The sequence below is a fragment of the Ranitomeya imitator genome, chromosome 5, assembly GCF_032444005.1.
Source record: "Ranitomeya imitator isolate aRanImi1 chromosome 5, aRanImi1.pri, whole genome shotgun sequence".
In the NCBI taxonomy this organism is placed as follows: domain Eukaryota; kingdom Metazoa; phylum Chordata; class Amphibia; order Anura; family Dendrobatidae; genus Ranitomeya; species Ranitomeya imitator.
The window spans coordinates 17,563,179-17,576,777 of record NC_091286.1 but is presented as its reverse complement, the minus strand read 5'-3'; the positions used below and the strand labels follow the sequence as shown (position 1 = coordinate 17,576,777).

Below are 13,599 nucleotides of genomic sequence, written 5' to 3'. Positions count from 1 at the left end.
AGTTCTCCGTCACGTGATGGCTGCACAGTTCTCCGTCACGTGATGGCTGCACAGTTCTCCATCAAATTATGGCTGCACAGTTCTCTATTACATGATGGCTGCACAGTTCTCCATCAGATGATGGCTGCACAGTTCTCGGTCACGTGATGGCTGCACAGTTCTCCGTCGCAAGATGGCTGCACAGTTCTCCATCAGATGATGGCTGCACAGTTCTCCGTCACGTGATGGCTACACAGTTCTCCATCGCAAGATGGCTGCACAGTTCTCCATCAGATGATGGCTGCACAGTTCTCTATCAGATGATGGCTGCACAGTTCTCCATCAGATAATAGCTGCACAGTTCTCCGTCACGTGATGGCTGCACAGTTCTCCGTCACATGATGGCTGCACTGTTCTCTGTCAGATGACGGTTGCATACTTCTCCATCAGATGATGGCTCCACAGTTCTCCTTTTTATGATGGCTGCACTGTTCTCCGTCTCGTGATGGCTGCCCAGTTCTCCGTCACGTGATGGCTGCAGAGTTCTTTGTCACGTGATGGCTGCCCAGTTCTCCGTCATGTGATGTCTGCATAGTTCTCTGTCACGTGATGGCTGCACAGTTCCTCGTCCATCAGATTATGGCTGCACAGTTCTTCGTCACATGATGGCTGCACAGTTCTTTGTTTCTCAGATGATGGCTGCACAGTTCTTCATGACATGATAGCTGCACAGTTCTTCGTCCGTCAGATAATGGCTGCACAGTTCTCCGTCACATGATGGCTGCACAGTTCTCCCATCGGCTCCCTGACATCTGAATGATGAATATTCAGGCGGCCATTATGGATATTACTGTTAAGGTACCTTCACACTGAACGATATCGCTAGCGATCCGTGACATTGCAGCGTCCTGGATAGCGATATCGTTGAGTTTGACAGGCAGCAGCGATCAGGATCCTGCTGTGCCATCGTTGGTCGGAGCAGAAAGTCCAGAACTTTATTTCGTCGCTGGACTCCCGCAGACATCGCTGAATCGGCGTGTGTGACACCGATTCAGCGATGTCTTCACTGGTAACCAGGGTAAACATCGGGTTAGTAAGCGCAGGGCCGCGCTTAGTAACCCGATGTTTACCCTGGTTACCAGCGTAAAAGTAAAAAAAAAAAACACTACATACTTACCTTCCGCTGTCTGTCCCCGGCGCTCTGCTTCTCTGCACTGGCTGTGAGCGCCGGCCGGCCGTAAAGCACAGCGGTGACGTCACCGCTGTGCTTTCCGGCCGCTGTGCTCACAGTCAGTGCAGAGAAGCAGAGCGCCGGGGACAGACAGCGGAAGGTAAGTATGTAGAGTTTGTTTTTTTTACTTTTACGCTGGTAACCAGGGTAAACATCGGGTTACTAAGCGCGGCCCTGCGCTTAGTAACCCGATGTTTACCCTGGTTACCGGCATCATTGGTCGCTGGAGAGCTGTCTGTGTGACAGCTCTCCAGCGACCAAACAGCGACGCTGCAGCGATCGACATCGTTGTCGGTATCGCTGCAGCGTCGCTTAGTGTGACGGTACCTTTAGCCAACTATACACCAAGGATGTCCACAGGGTGTAACTAGAGTCCTAGTGATGAGCGAATATGCTCGTTACTCGAGATTTCTCAAGCATGCTCGGGTGTCCTCCAAGTATTTTTTAGTGCTTAGAAATGTAGTTTTTATTGCCGCAGCTGAATGATTTACATCTGTTAGCAGCATAAGTACATGTGGGGATTCTTTAGCAACCAGGCAACCCCCACATGTACTTATGCTGGGTAACAGATGTAAATCATTCAGCTGCGGCAATAAAAACTAAATTTCCGAGCGCTAAAAAATAATCAGACGACACCCGAGCGTGCTCGAAAAATCTCAAGTAACGAGTATACTCGCTCATCACTACTCCTGACAACCAGCAGCTTGTTCCCTGCCGGGACCTCAAGAAAAAAACATCTCTATATACAGTATACATAGACAGCACAGTCTATAACAACTATAATACTGCCCCTATGTACAAGAATATAACTACTATAAAACTGCCCCTATGTACAAGAATATAACTGCTATAATACTGCTCCTATGTACAAGAATCTAACTACTATAATACTGCTCCTATGTACAAGAATATAACTACTATAATACTGCTCCTATGTATAAGAATATAACTACTATAATACTGCCCCTATGTACAAGAATATAACTACTATAATACTGCTCCTATGTACAAGAATATAACTGCTATAATACTGCCCCTATGTACAAGAATATAACTACTATAATACTGCCCCTATGTACAAGAATATAACTACTATAATACTGCTCCTATGTACAAGAATCTAACTACTATAATACTGCCCCTATGTACAAGAATATAACTACTATAATACTGCCCCTATGTACAAGAATATAACTACTATAATACTGCTCCTATGTACAAGAATATAACTACTATAATACTGCTCCTATGTATAAGAATATAACTACTATAATACTGCCCCTATGTACAAGAATATAACTACTATAATACTGCTCCTATGTACAAGAATATAACTGCTATAATACTGCCCCTATGTACAAGAATATAACTACTATAATACTGCCCCTATGTACAAGAATATAACTACTACAATACTGCCCCTATGTACAAGAATATAACTGCTATAATACTGCTCCTATGTACAAGAATGTAACTACTATAATACTGCTCCTATGTACAAGAATATAACTGCTATAATACTGCTCCTATGTACAAGAATATAACTGCTATAATACTACTCCTATGTACAAGAATATAACTGCTATAATACTGCCCCTATATACAAGAATATAACTACTATAATACTGCCCCTATGTACAAGAATATAACTGCTATAATACTGCCCCTATGTACAAGAATATAACTACTATAATACTGCTCCTATGTACAAGAATATAACTGCTATAATACTGCCCCTATATACAAGAATATAACTACTATAATACTGCCCCTATATACAAGAATATAACTACTATAATACTGCCCCTATGTACAAGAATATAACTACTATAATACTGCCCCTATGTACAAGAATATAACTACTATAATACTGCTCCCATGTACAAGAATATAACTGCTATAATACTGCTCCTATGTACAAGAATATAACTACTATAATACTGCCCCTATATACAAGAATATAACTACTATAATACTGCCCCTATGTACAAGAATATAACTACTATAATACTGCCCCTATGTACAAGAATATAACTACTATAATACTGCCCCTATGTACAAGAATATAACTACTAATACAAGTGCTTCTCACAAAATTAGAATATCATCAAAAAGTGGATTTATTTCAGTTCTTCAATACAAAAAGTGAATCTCACACATTATATACAGTTATTACACACAGAGTGATCTATTTCACGTGTTTATTTCTGTTAACCCTCCGTCAGGGGCAATATGTTTCATAACGAGTTTAGGGGCATTGCGCATGTCCGGCACAGGCTAGAAAATTGGCTATATTTTCCTTTTTTTAAAATTTCAATGCTCTAAAAGTGATCATTTACCTTAGTAGGAATGTAATAAATGAGAATACACATAATCAGGTGTAAAAAAATGTTTAATAACCAGAAAAGTATGGTGTTTCCCAGACAAACCACTGAAAAAAGAGAAATGAAACTAAGTGAGCTGCGCCTGTCAGATCAGTTGCCCCTGACGGAGGGTTAATGTTGATGATTATGGCTTACAGCCAATGAAAACCCAAAAGTCATTATCTCAGTAAATTAGAATACTTTATAACACCAGCTTGAACAAATGATTGTAAAATCCGCAATGTTGTCCTACTGAAATGTATGTTCAGTAAATGCACTCAGTACTTGGCCGGGGCTCCTTTGGCATCAACTACTGCATCAATGTGGCGTGGCATGGAGGGGATCAGCCTGTGGCACTGCTGAGGGTTTATGGAAGCCCAGGTTGCTTTGATAGCAGCCTTCAGCTCGTCTGCATTGTTGGGTCTGGTGTCTCTCATCTTCCTCTTGACAACACTCTATAGATTGTCTATGGGGTTAAAGCTTTAGTCACACTAAATGACTTACCAACGATCACGACCAGCGATACGACCTGGCCGTGATCGTTGGTAAGTCGTTGTGTGGTCACACAGACAGCTCTCCAGCGACCAACGATCAGGGGAATGACTTCTGCATCGTTGAAACTGTCTTCAACGATGCCGAAGTCCCCCTGCAGCACCCGGGTAACCAGGGTAAACATCGGGTTACTAAGTGCAGGGCCGCGCTTAGTAACCCGATATTTACCCTGGTTACCATTGTAAAAGTAAAAAAAAAAAAACACTACGTACTCACATTCTGATGTCTGTCGCGTCCCCTGTCGGCGTCCACAGGAAACTGCTTTCGGCAGGAGCGCTGCTGCCGAGAGCTTCCCTGCACTGACTGTCAGTGCCGGCCGTAACATCGGTGACGTCACCGCTGTGTTCTGCTTTACGGCCGGCGCTGACACAATGGACGCCGGGGGACGTGACAGACATCAGAATGTGAGTATGTAGTGTTTTTTTCTTTTTTACTTTTACAATGGTAACCAGGGTAAACATCGGGTTACTAAGTGCGGCCCTGCGCTTAGTAACCCGATATTTACCCTGGTTACAAGTGAACACATCGCTGGATCGGCGTCACACACGCCGATCCAGCGATGACAGCGGGTGATCAGTGACCAAAAAAAAGGTCCTGATCATTCCCCAGCGACCAACGATCTCCCAGCAGGGGCCTGATCATTGGTCGCTGTCACACATAATGAGATCGTTAGTGGGATCGTTGCTACGTCACAAAAAGCGTGATGTTTCAACGATATCGTTAACGATATCGTTATGTGTGACTCCAGCTTAAGGTCAGGCGAGTTTGCTGTTGTTTGTACAGCAGGTATTGGTACTTTTGGCCGTGTGGACAGGGGCCAAGTCCTGCTGGAGAATTACATTTCCATCTCCAGAAATCTTGTTGGCAGAGGGAAGCATGAAGTGCTCTAAAATGTCCTGGTAGACGGCTGCGCTGACTTTGGTCTTGATAAAACCCAGTGGACCTACACTAGCAGATGACATGGCTCCCCAAACCATCACTGATTGTGGACACTTCACACCAGACCTCCAGCAGCTTGGATTGTGGCCTCCACTCTTCCTCCAGACTCTGGGACCTTGATTTCCAAATAAAATGCAAAATTTACTTTCATCTGAACACAACACCTTGGACCACTGACAACAGTCCGGTTCTTCTTCTCCTTGGCCCAGGTAAGACGCATCTGGCGTTGTCTATCGGTCATGAGTGGCCGGACACAAGGAATGTGACACTTGTAGTCCATGTCCTGGACACGTCTGTGTGTGGTGAAGCAATGACTCCAGCAGCAGTCCACTCCTTGTGAATCTCCTCCACATTACTGAATGGCCTTTTCTTAACAATCCTTTCCAGGCTGCGGTTATCCCGGTTGCTTGTGCTCCTTTTTCTACCACACTTTTTCCTCCCACTCCACTTTCCATTAATATGCTTGGATACAGCACTCTGTGAACAGCCGGCTTCTTTAGCAAGGACCTTTTGTGGCTTCCCCTCCTTGTGGAGTGTCAGTGACGCCTTCTGGACATCTGTCAGGTCAGCAGTCTTCCCCATGATTGTGGAGCTACTGAACCAGACTATGGAACCTTTATAAACACTTAGGAGTCTTTACAGGGGTTTTTGTTAATTATTCAAATCTACTGACTTTTGGGTTTTCATTGTCTGTAAGACATAATCATCAACATTAACAGAAGTAAACACGGGAAATAGATCACTCTGTGTGTAATGACTCTATATGAGTTTCACTTTTTGTATTGAAGAACTGAAATAAATGAACTTTTTGATGATATTCTAATTTAGTGAGAAGCACCTGTATGTACAAGAATATAACTACTATAATACTGCCCCTACCTTGGCCTGCAAAAGTGTTCACTCCCCTTGGCATTTTTCAGGTTTTGCTATTTCACAACCTCACGGTTTGTTTTGAGGATTTGCATCAGTTCATGTACAGAACAAGCCGACACCTGTGAACATTTGGATTAGTTTTTACTCTGAAACCAGCAACAAATAGGACAAAATAACTGAAACCTTCCGTGTGTATAAATATTCATCCCCCTAAAGTCAGTACTTTGTAGAGCCTCCGTTTGTGGCAATTACAGCTGTATGTCGCTTTGGATAAGTCTCCATGAGCTTTCCACATCTTTTCACTGGGATTTTTGCTCATTCCTCAAGGGAAAACTGTCCAGCTCTTTCAAGTTAGATGTTTCCTCTGGTAAACAACAATCTTCATGTCTGACCACAGGTTCTCCATTGGATTAAGGTCTGGGCTTTGACTAGGCCACTTCAAAACATGTCCATGTTTCCTCTTAAACCACTCGAGTGTTGCCTTAGCAGTATGCTTTGGGTTATTGTCTTGTTGGAAGGTGAACCTCAATCCCAGTCTCAAATCAATGACAGACAGATACAGGTTTTGTGCAAGAATATCCCTGTATTCCGCACCATCCATCTTCCCCTTGACTCGGACCATTTTCCCTGTTCCTCCTGCTGAAATATATACCCACAGCATAATGCTGTTACCACCGTGTTTCACTGTAGGGATGGTGTTCTTGGGTTGATGAGCTGTGTTGGTTTGGCGCCAGACATTGTGTTTACCTTGGTGGCCAAAAAGTTCAATTTTGGTCTCATGTGACCACAGCACCTTCCTCCGTACAATTGGGAAGTCTCCCACATGTCTTTTGTATTTCTCAACAACTTTGTCCCTGACCTGTTTGGAGATCTCTTTGGTTTTTATGATGTTGTTAGGAGGTCTCCTTGGTCGTCATGGTGTTGTTTAGAGATCTCCTTCTCCTTCATGGTGGTGCATGGAGATCTCATTGGTCTTCATGGTGTTGTTTGGAGATCTCCTTAGTCTTCATGATGTTGTTTGGAGATCTCCTTGGCCTTCATGGTGGTGTTTGTAGAACTCCTTGTTCTTCATGGTGTTGTTTGGAGATTTCCTTCATGGTTTTGTTTGAAGATCTCCTTGGTTTTCATGGTGTTCTTTGGAAATCTCCTTGGTCGTCATGGTGTTGTTTGGAGATCTCCTTTTTCATGGTAGTGCATGGAGATCTCCTTAGTCTTCATGGTGTTGTTTGGAGATCTCCTTAGTCTTCATGATGTTGTTTGGACATCTCCTTGGTCTTCATGGTGTTGTTTGGAGATCTCCTTGGCCTTCATGGTGGTATTTGTAGATCTCTTTGGTCTTCACAGTGTTGCTTGGAGATCTCCTTAGTTTTCATGGTATTGTTTAGAAATCTTCTTGGTCTTCATGGTGTTGCTTAGAGATCTCCTTGGTGTTCATGGTGTTGTTTGGAAATCTCCTCTTCATGGTGTTGTTTGAAGATCTCCTTGGTCTTCATGGTCTTCATGGTCTTGTTTGGAGATCTCCGTGGTCTTCATGGTATTGTTTAGAGATATCCTTGGTCTTCATGGTGTTGTTTATAGATCTCATTGGTTTTCATGGTGTTGTTTGGAGATCTCCTTGGTCTTCATGGTATTGTTTAGAGATATCCTTGGTCTTCATGGTGTTGCTTATAGATCTCATTGGTTTTCATGGTGTTGTTTGGAGATCTCCTTGGTCTTCATGGTATTGTTTAGAGATATCCTTGGTCTTCATGGTGTTGTGTATAGATCTCATTGGTTTTCATGGTGTTGTTTGGAGATCTCCTTGGTCTTCATGGTGTTGTTTGGAGATCTCCTTGGTCTTCATGATGTTGTTTGGAGATCTGTTTGGTCTTCCTGGTGTTGTTTGAAGATCTCTTTGGTCTTCATGGTGATGTTTGTTTAGTGGAGCCTCTTGTTAATGGTGTTGCAGTCTCTGTGGCCTTTCAGGAAAGGTAACGTGTATATACTAACATACATGCGACAGTTGGATTGCACACAGGGACTTCGTGTCACTAAGCATGGGACTTATCAAGGGAATTGCTTGCACCAGAAATGTGTATGGGCTTCATAGCTAAAAGGGGGTGAATACATATCCAGAGGCCAATTTTTAGTTATTTGATCTCATAACATTAGTTTTTGCCTATATTTTTCTCACTTCACTTCACCAACTTAGACTATTTAGCGCTGATGCATCACACACAAAACGGATTACAAATATATTTGCACACCGGTTGTAATGTAACAAAGTAGATACAAAGCCGCGGGGGTGAATACAAGTCCCTGATCGCACAGGAATATAACTAGTACAGTGCTGCCCCTATACACAGTAACATTCCTCAATTTCGGCCGCCCTTTGGGCAGAGCTGCATTTTCTGACGTAATTGTGATCTCACCTCCATTCACATAAATCGCGGTTTAATATGTGGAATTTATTAGGATTTTTTTTTTCTCCTTTTTAAAGGGCCACGTGTCGCCTTGGTGATTACTAAGCGCACGCTTCAGGCCGTCTCCAAGGTTAGACGTCGTGTCGTGAGCTGCGTTTAGTGGAGCGCACGGCCTGCGATCTCCCCACTGACTGTTCTGCAGCTTTTTAGTCTCCCATCCCCTGAGCTTTACAGGAAGAAGGAAAGAATCAGCAATTCATGTGTCTCTCTGCAGGATCCCAGGCCTGGCCTGCTGTTACTTTCCCTTTAAATAAAGGGCCGGCCTCCTGAAATTGACACAGTTTCCTTTTTGCCAACCAATCACTGTGAGCAACTGATCTGTGTGTTTGTTGCAAATTTCCCATTGCTGGAAGGCAGAGCCGCAGACAGAGCGGCCGTGTGTGTGAGTGTGGGTGCGTGAGTGAATGTCTGTGTGAGTGGGATCCAGCAGCGTGCCTGGGCGCCGCCGCCGCCGCTCACCCAAAAAAGCGACCATGAACCCACAATAAAGGGGGCTCCGCTGCTCCCACATCTTACTAAAAAAAAAAAAAATTAAACAAAACTTAAGCAACAAAAACTTTACTTTTTTAAACAAAAACTTTTTTTTTTTTTTTTTTTCTTATTTGCATCTAAATTTTTTTTATGCCTAAAGAAACGAAAAATAAATCCGGTTCCCGTGGAGTTTTTTTTTTTTAATTTTTGGCGTGTGTGTGTGGTTGTGCGAGCGTGAGTGTGTTCAATGAGCCTTTAACCCCTTCCACGCCCTTTGGATTTGTACAATGCTGAAGGTTCTAACCAAGAAGCTGCGGAACCAGAGTCTGAGCGAGATCCAGCCCTACCAACTCAAGGTACACAAAGTTTGGGGGGTTTTTAGAGTTTTTTTTTTTTTTTTGCCTCGTGTTGGGTGGAAGGATTGGGGTATGATTATATGATTAGCTGTTTCTCCAGGGACATTGCATTCGGAGGGGAGTCAGGGCTGGTGGCCTGGATGGAGGTCTGCAGACCATCTCAGGCCCCCCTAGGCCTGCTCTGTAGACCTGCAGGTGAGCTGCGTCCACGCCTGGGGCCTAGCGGGATCGGATCAGGCTTCTCCCCAGGCTTTCATGGCTGTCTCACTCCTGGATACAATGTATCGATCTCGCTCACATTGTAACCAAACACCTGCAGATACAAAGTGTCTGACCTCCCAATCCGGCTCCGCCATGCTACCTTGTGCCAAGACGATGGGGCTACAATATCGGATCCCATTATGAGGAGTCTGGATCCGGCTCTAAAAAAAATGAACAGGATGGAAAATATTAAAAAGAGAAGGAAGTTTTAAAGGCTAAAGCTGGCGATGAACTCCAGGGGGCGCTGGGCTCATAGGAAGCATGGGAATAAGAATGGGGGGGGCCTTTGTTATTGGAAAAGGGAGAACTTTAGGAAAAGTTATAAATAAAATTGTAAGTAATTAAGTGTCGGATTATCAGGGATTATTATTATTTATTTCTCTAGCACCATTGATTCCATGGTGCTGTACATGAGAAGGGGTTACATACAAGTTACAGATATCACTTACAGTAAACTAACAATGACGGACTGATACAGAGGGGCGAGGACCCTGCCCCCGCGGGCTTACATTCTATGGGATGACACGTTAAAGTGTGTGGATGTAGAAGGGTGGAACATCCCCAACATAGAACCCATCTGTATTATTGGATTGATGTCTGAAGGGTCCAGTATTCCCAAAGCCGACCCTCCTCTATTAATGACCAACCCAGAGAAGGTCTGCAGTGGATACATGCCTTGTAGATACGGTGAATGCATACATGTACTATGTACGGAAGATATACACATGGTAGGTATGGTAAATATAGACACGTGGTAGGAACGGAGTGTAAAGACGTGACAGGTGGGGTAGAAACAGACATGGTGGGTCCATGGATGTAGACGTTGTGGATATGGACGTGGTGGGTCCATGGATGTAGATGCTGTGGATATGAACGATGTAAGTACAGTGGATATAGATGCTGTGGATATGGACGTGGTGGGACCGTGGATATAGACGTTGTGGATATGGACGTGATGGGTTCATGGATGTAGATGCTGTGGATATGGACGTGGTGGGACCGTAGATATAGACGTTGTGGATATGGACGTGATGGGTTCATGGATGTAGATGCTGTGGATATGAACGAGGTGAGTGTGGTGGATGTAGATGCTTTGGATATGGACATGGCGGCTCTGGTGGATGTAGATGCTGTGGATATAGACGTGGTTTGTACGGTGCATATGCACTTGGTAGGTAAATGACATGAACACAAGGCAGGTGCAGAGTGTATACATGTGGTAGGTACAGTATATACATGTCTGCAGGTCACAGCTCTTCATTGTGGTTACGCCCGTGTAATTTCCCCTCCACTTATTGCTAATAAGCCTCACCCATCATATATAATGCAATCACCGGACCTGCCCAGGACTGTCGTTTAACTTGAGCAATCATTTCTGTCACATGTGATGTTGAGGTGTGTGTCTGTGTATGTATGTGTGTATATACTGTGTGCGTGTGTATATATATATATATATATATATATATATATATATATATATATATATATATATGTATGTAGGAAAGGCGAGGAACGTCTCAGTATAAAATGGTCGCTTTATATGTAACACACTGATAAACACCTGTCGTGGCCCCTTACATCAGCGCTGTGTGTGAATGTTATAATATACACCGCCCCCCCCCCCCCCCCGATTATATTTATGTGTATGCGATGTGTATGTATATATATATCTATATATATAATTGCCTAAGGGTTTTTCCGTCTGTCTGTCTGTCTGTCTGTCTGTCTGTCTGTCTGTCTGTCCTGGAAATCCCGGCTCTCTGATTGGTCGAGGCCGCCAAGCCTCGACCAATCAGAGACCGGCACAGCATCGACGTAGAAATCCCGCGTCTCTGATTGGTCGAGGCCGCCAGGCCTCGACCAATCAGCAACGGCACAGCAACGATGATGTCATAAAAGACGTAGAAATCCCGCGTCTGATTGGTCGAGGCCGCCAGGCCTCGACCAATCAGCAACGGGCACAGCGACGATGATGTCATAATGGTTGCCATGGCGACGATGATGTCATAAAGGTTGCCTCGACCAATCAGCGACGGGCACAGTCTGCCGCGAATTCTGGAATCATCATTGTCCATATACTACGGGGACATGCATATTCTAGAATACCCGATGCGTTAGAATCGGGCCACAATCTAGTATATATATATATATATATATGTGTGTGTATGTGTATATTTATTTAATTTTCTCACATTTTTAGGATCTCTGCTTGCTGTCAGTTACTTGGGATACTCCTATTTATATGCATAGCTTTATAAATCTCCAGATCTAATACTTCCACAGCTGATTGTTGCAATTGTTTGTAATCTAGACAATCCTCTGTGAGATAAATGGCCTGGACTTCACAGTGATACATGGCATCTGCACTGGTACATTGTAACAAACTACCAGGAGAGCAGAGGGATTTGTACTGCTGTATTCTGGCGCACAGATACCCGGTAGATGACTCTGGCGCTGTGTATTAGCGCACTACCGTAGAAGCGATTGGGTGTATGGCGCTTGCATCCAGCCTACGTGTAACATGTGAATCCGATGTGCAGAACTACAATTCTCCACACTCCACAATTTGTTTCAAGGGGGTCATAAGTGTTCGTGTGATTGACATATGCCAAACCCTAGAGGGGTCTGCAGTGACCCCAATGTTTACTTGCCTGCTGAAGGTTCAGGACACTGTTTGGAAATGTATACATGGGCCATGTCCTACCCGTCTGCCAACGTCAACATGATCCAAGGCCTACCGGACTGTTGTCATCGACAGATCCAGGGCCTACCGCTCTGCTACTGCCAACAAGATTTAGGGTCTACAGGAATACTGCCGTTGACAGATCCAGAGCCTACCAGACCACTGCCATTGACACAATCCAGGGCTTACCAGACCACTGCCATCCACAGAACCTGGGCCTACCGGTCTGCTGCCATCTACACGGTCCAAGGCCTCCTGAACTGCCGCCATTCACATGATTAAGGGCCTATTGGTCTGCTGCCATTTTACAGATCCAGGGCCAACCTCCATCTGCATGATCTCGGGCCTACTAAACTGCTGCCATCTATATTACTTAGGGCCTACCGGACTGCTGCCATTGACAGATCCAAGCCCTACCAGACTGCTGCTGTTGACAGACCCAGGCCTTATAGGTCTGCTGCCATTGACAAACCCAGGGTCTACCGGACTGCTGCCGTCGACAGACCCAGGGCCTACCGGACTGCTGCTATCGACAGACCCAGGGCCTACCAGACTGCGGCCGTCAACAGACCCAGAGCCAAACGGAAGGCGGCCGTCGACAGACCCAGGGCCTACCGGACTGCTGCTGTCGACAAACCCAGAGCCTACCGGACTGCTGCCGTCAACAGATTCAGGGTCTACAGGACTACTGCCGTCGACAGACACAGGGCCAACCGGACTGCTGCAGTCGACAGACCCAGAGCCTACCAGACTGCTGCCGTCGACAGACCCAGTGCCAACCAGACTGCTGCCATCGACAGACCAAGGGCCTACCGGACTGCTGCCATCGACAGACCAAGGGCCTACCGGACTGCTGCCATCGACAGACCAAGGGCCTACCGGACTGCTGCCATCGACAGACCTAGGGCCTAGCGGACTGCTGCCATCGACAGACCTAGGGCCTAGCGGACTGCTGCCATCGACAGACCTAGGGCCTAGCGGACTGCTGCCATCGACAGACCCAGGGCTTAGCGGACTGCTGCCATCGACAGACCTAGGGCCTAGCGGACTGCTGCCGTCGACAGATTCAGGGCCTACTGGACTGCTGCCATCGACAGACCAAGGGCCAACCGGACTGCGGCTGTCGACAGACCCAGGGCCTACTGGACTGCGGCCGTCTATATTATTTCGGGCCTACCAGGCAGCCGCTGTTGACACGATCCAGGAGAACAATAATAGGGGGTGCATTAGCACTGTTGTTCCCCAAGACAACACTTCCGGACTTTTCACCTGGAGGCTGGCATCGTTTCTTACCTCCAGAGTTTGTCTTTGCAGTTTACACTCTGAACGTCAATTATACAGAAGCTCAAAAGAGGCTTAAAAAGCAGAAATAGTTACTCCACCTGCTCTGTCCCCATGACAAAACTTCTTTTCCTGTTTTGCAGCCGCA

At 45.3% G+C, this 13,599-nt stretch overlaps 1 protein-coding gene across 1 annotated transcript in view; it reads left to right on the top strand.

The window, feature by feature from the left end:
* Window positions 1-8,760: 8,760 nt before the first annotated feature.
* The window catches only part of LOC138681097 (uncharacterized), an 83,541-nt gene continuing 78,702 nt past the window's right edge, over window positions 8,761-13,599 (top strand). Inside the window, exon 1 of the mRNA XM_069768338.1 lies at window positions 8,761-9,226. Coding sequence (XP_069624439.1) covers window positions 9,158-9,226 — 69 coding nt within the window. The 5' untranslated portion in view covers window positions 8,761-9,157. The remainder of the gene's footprint in view (window positions 9,227-13,599) is intronic.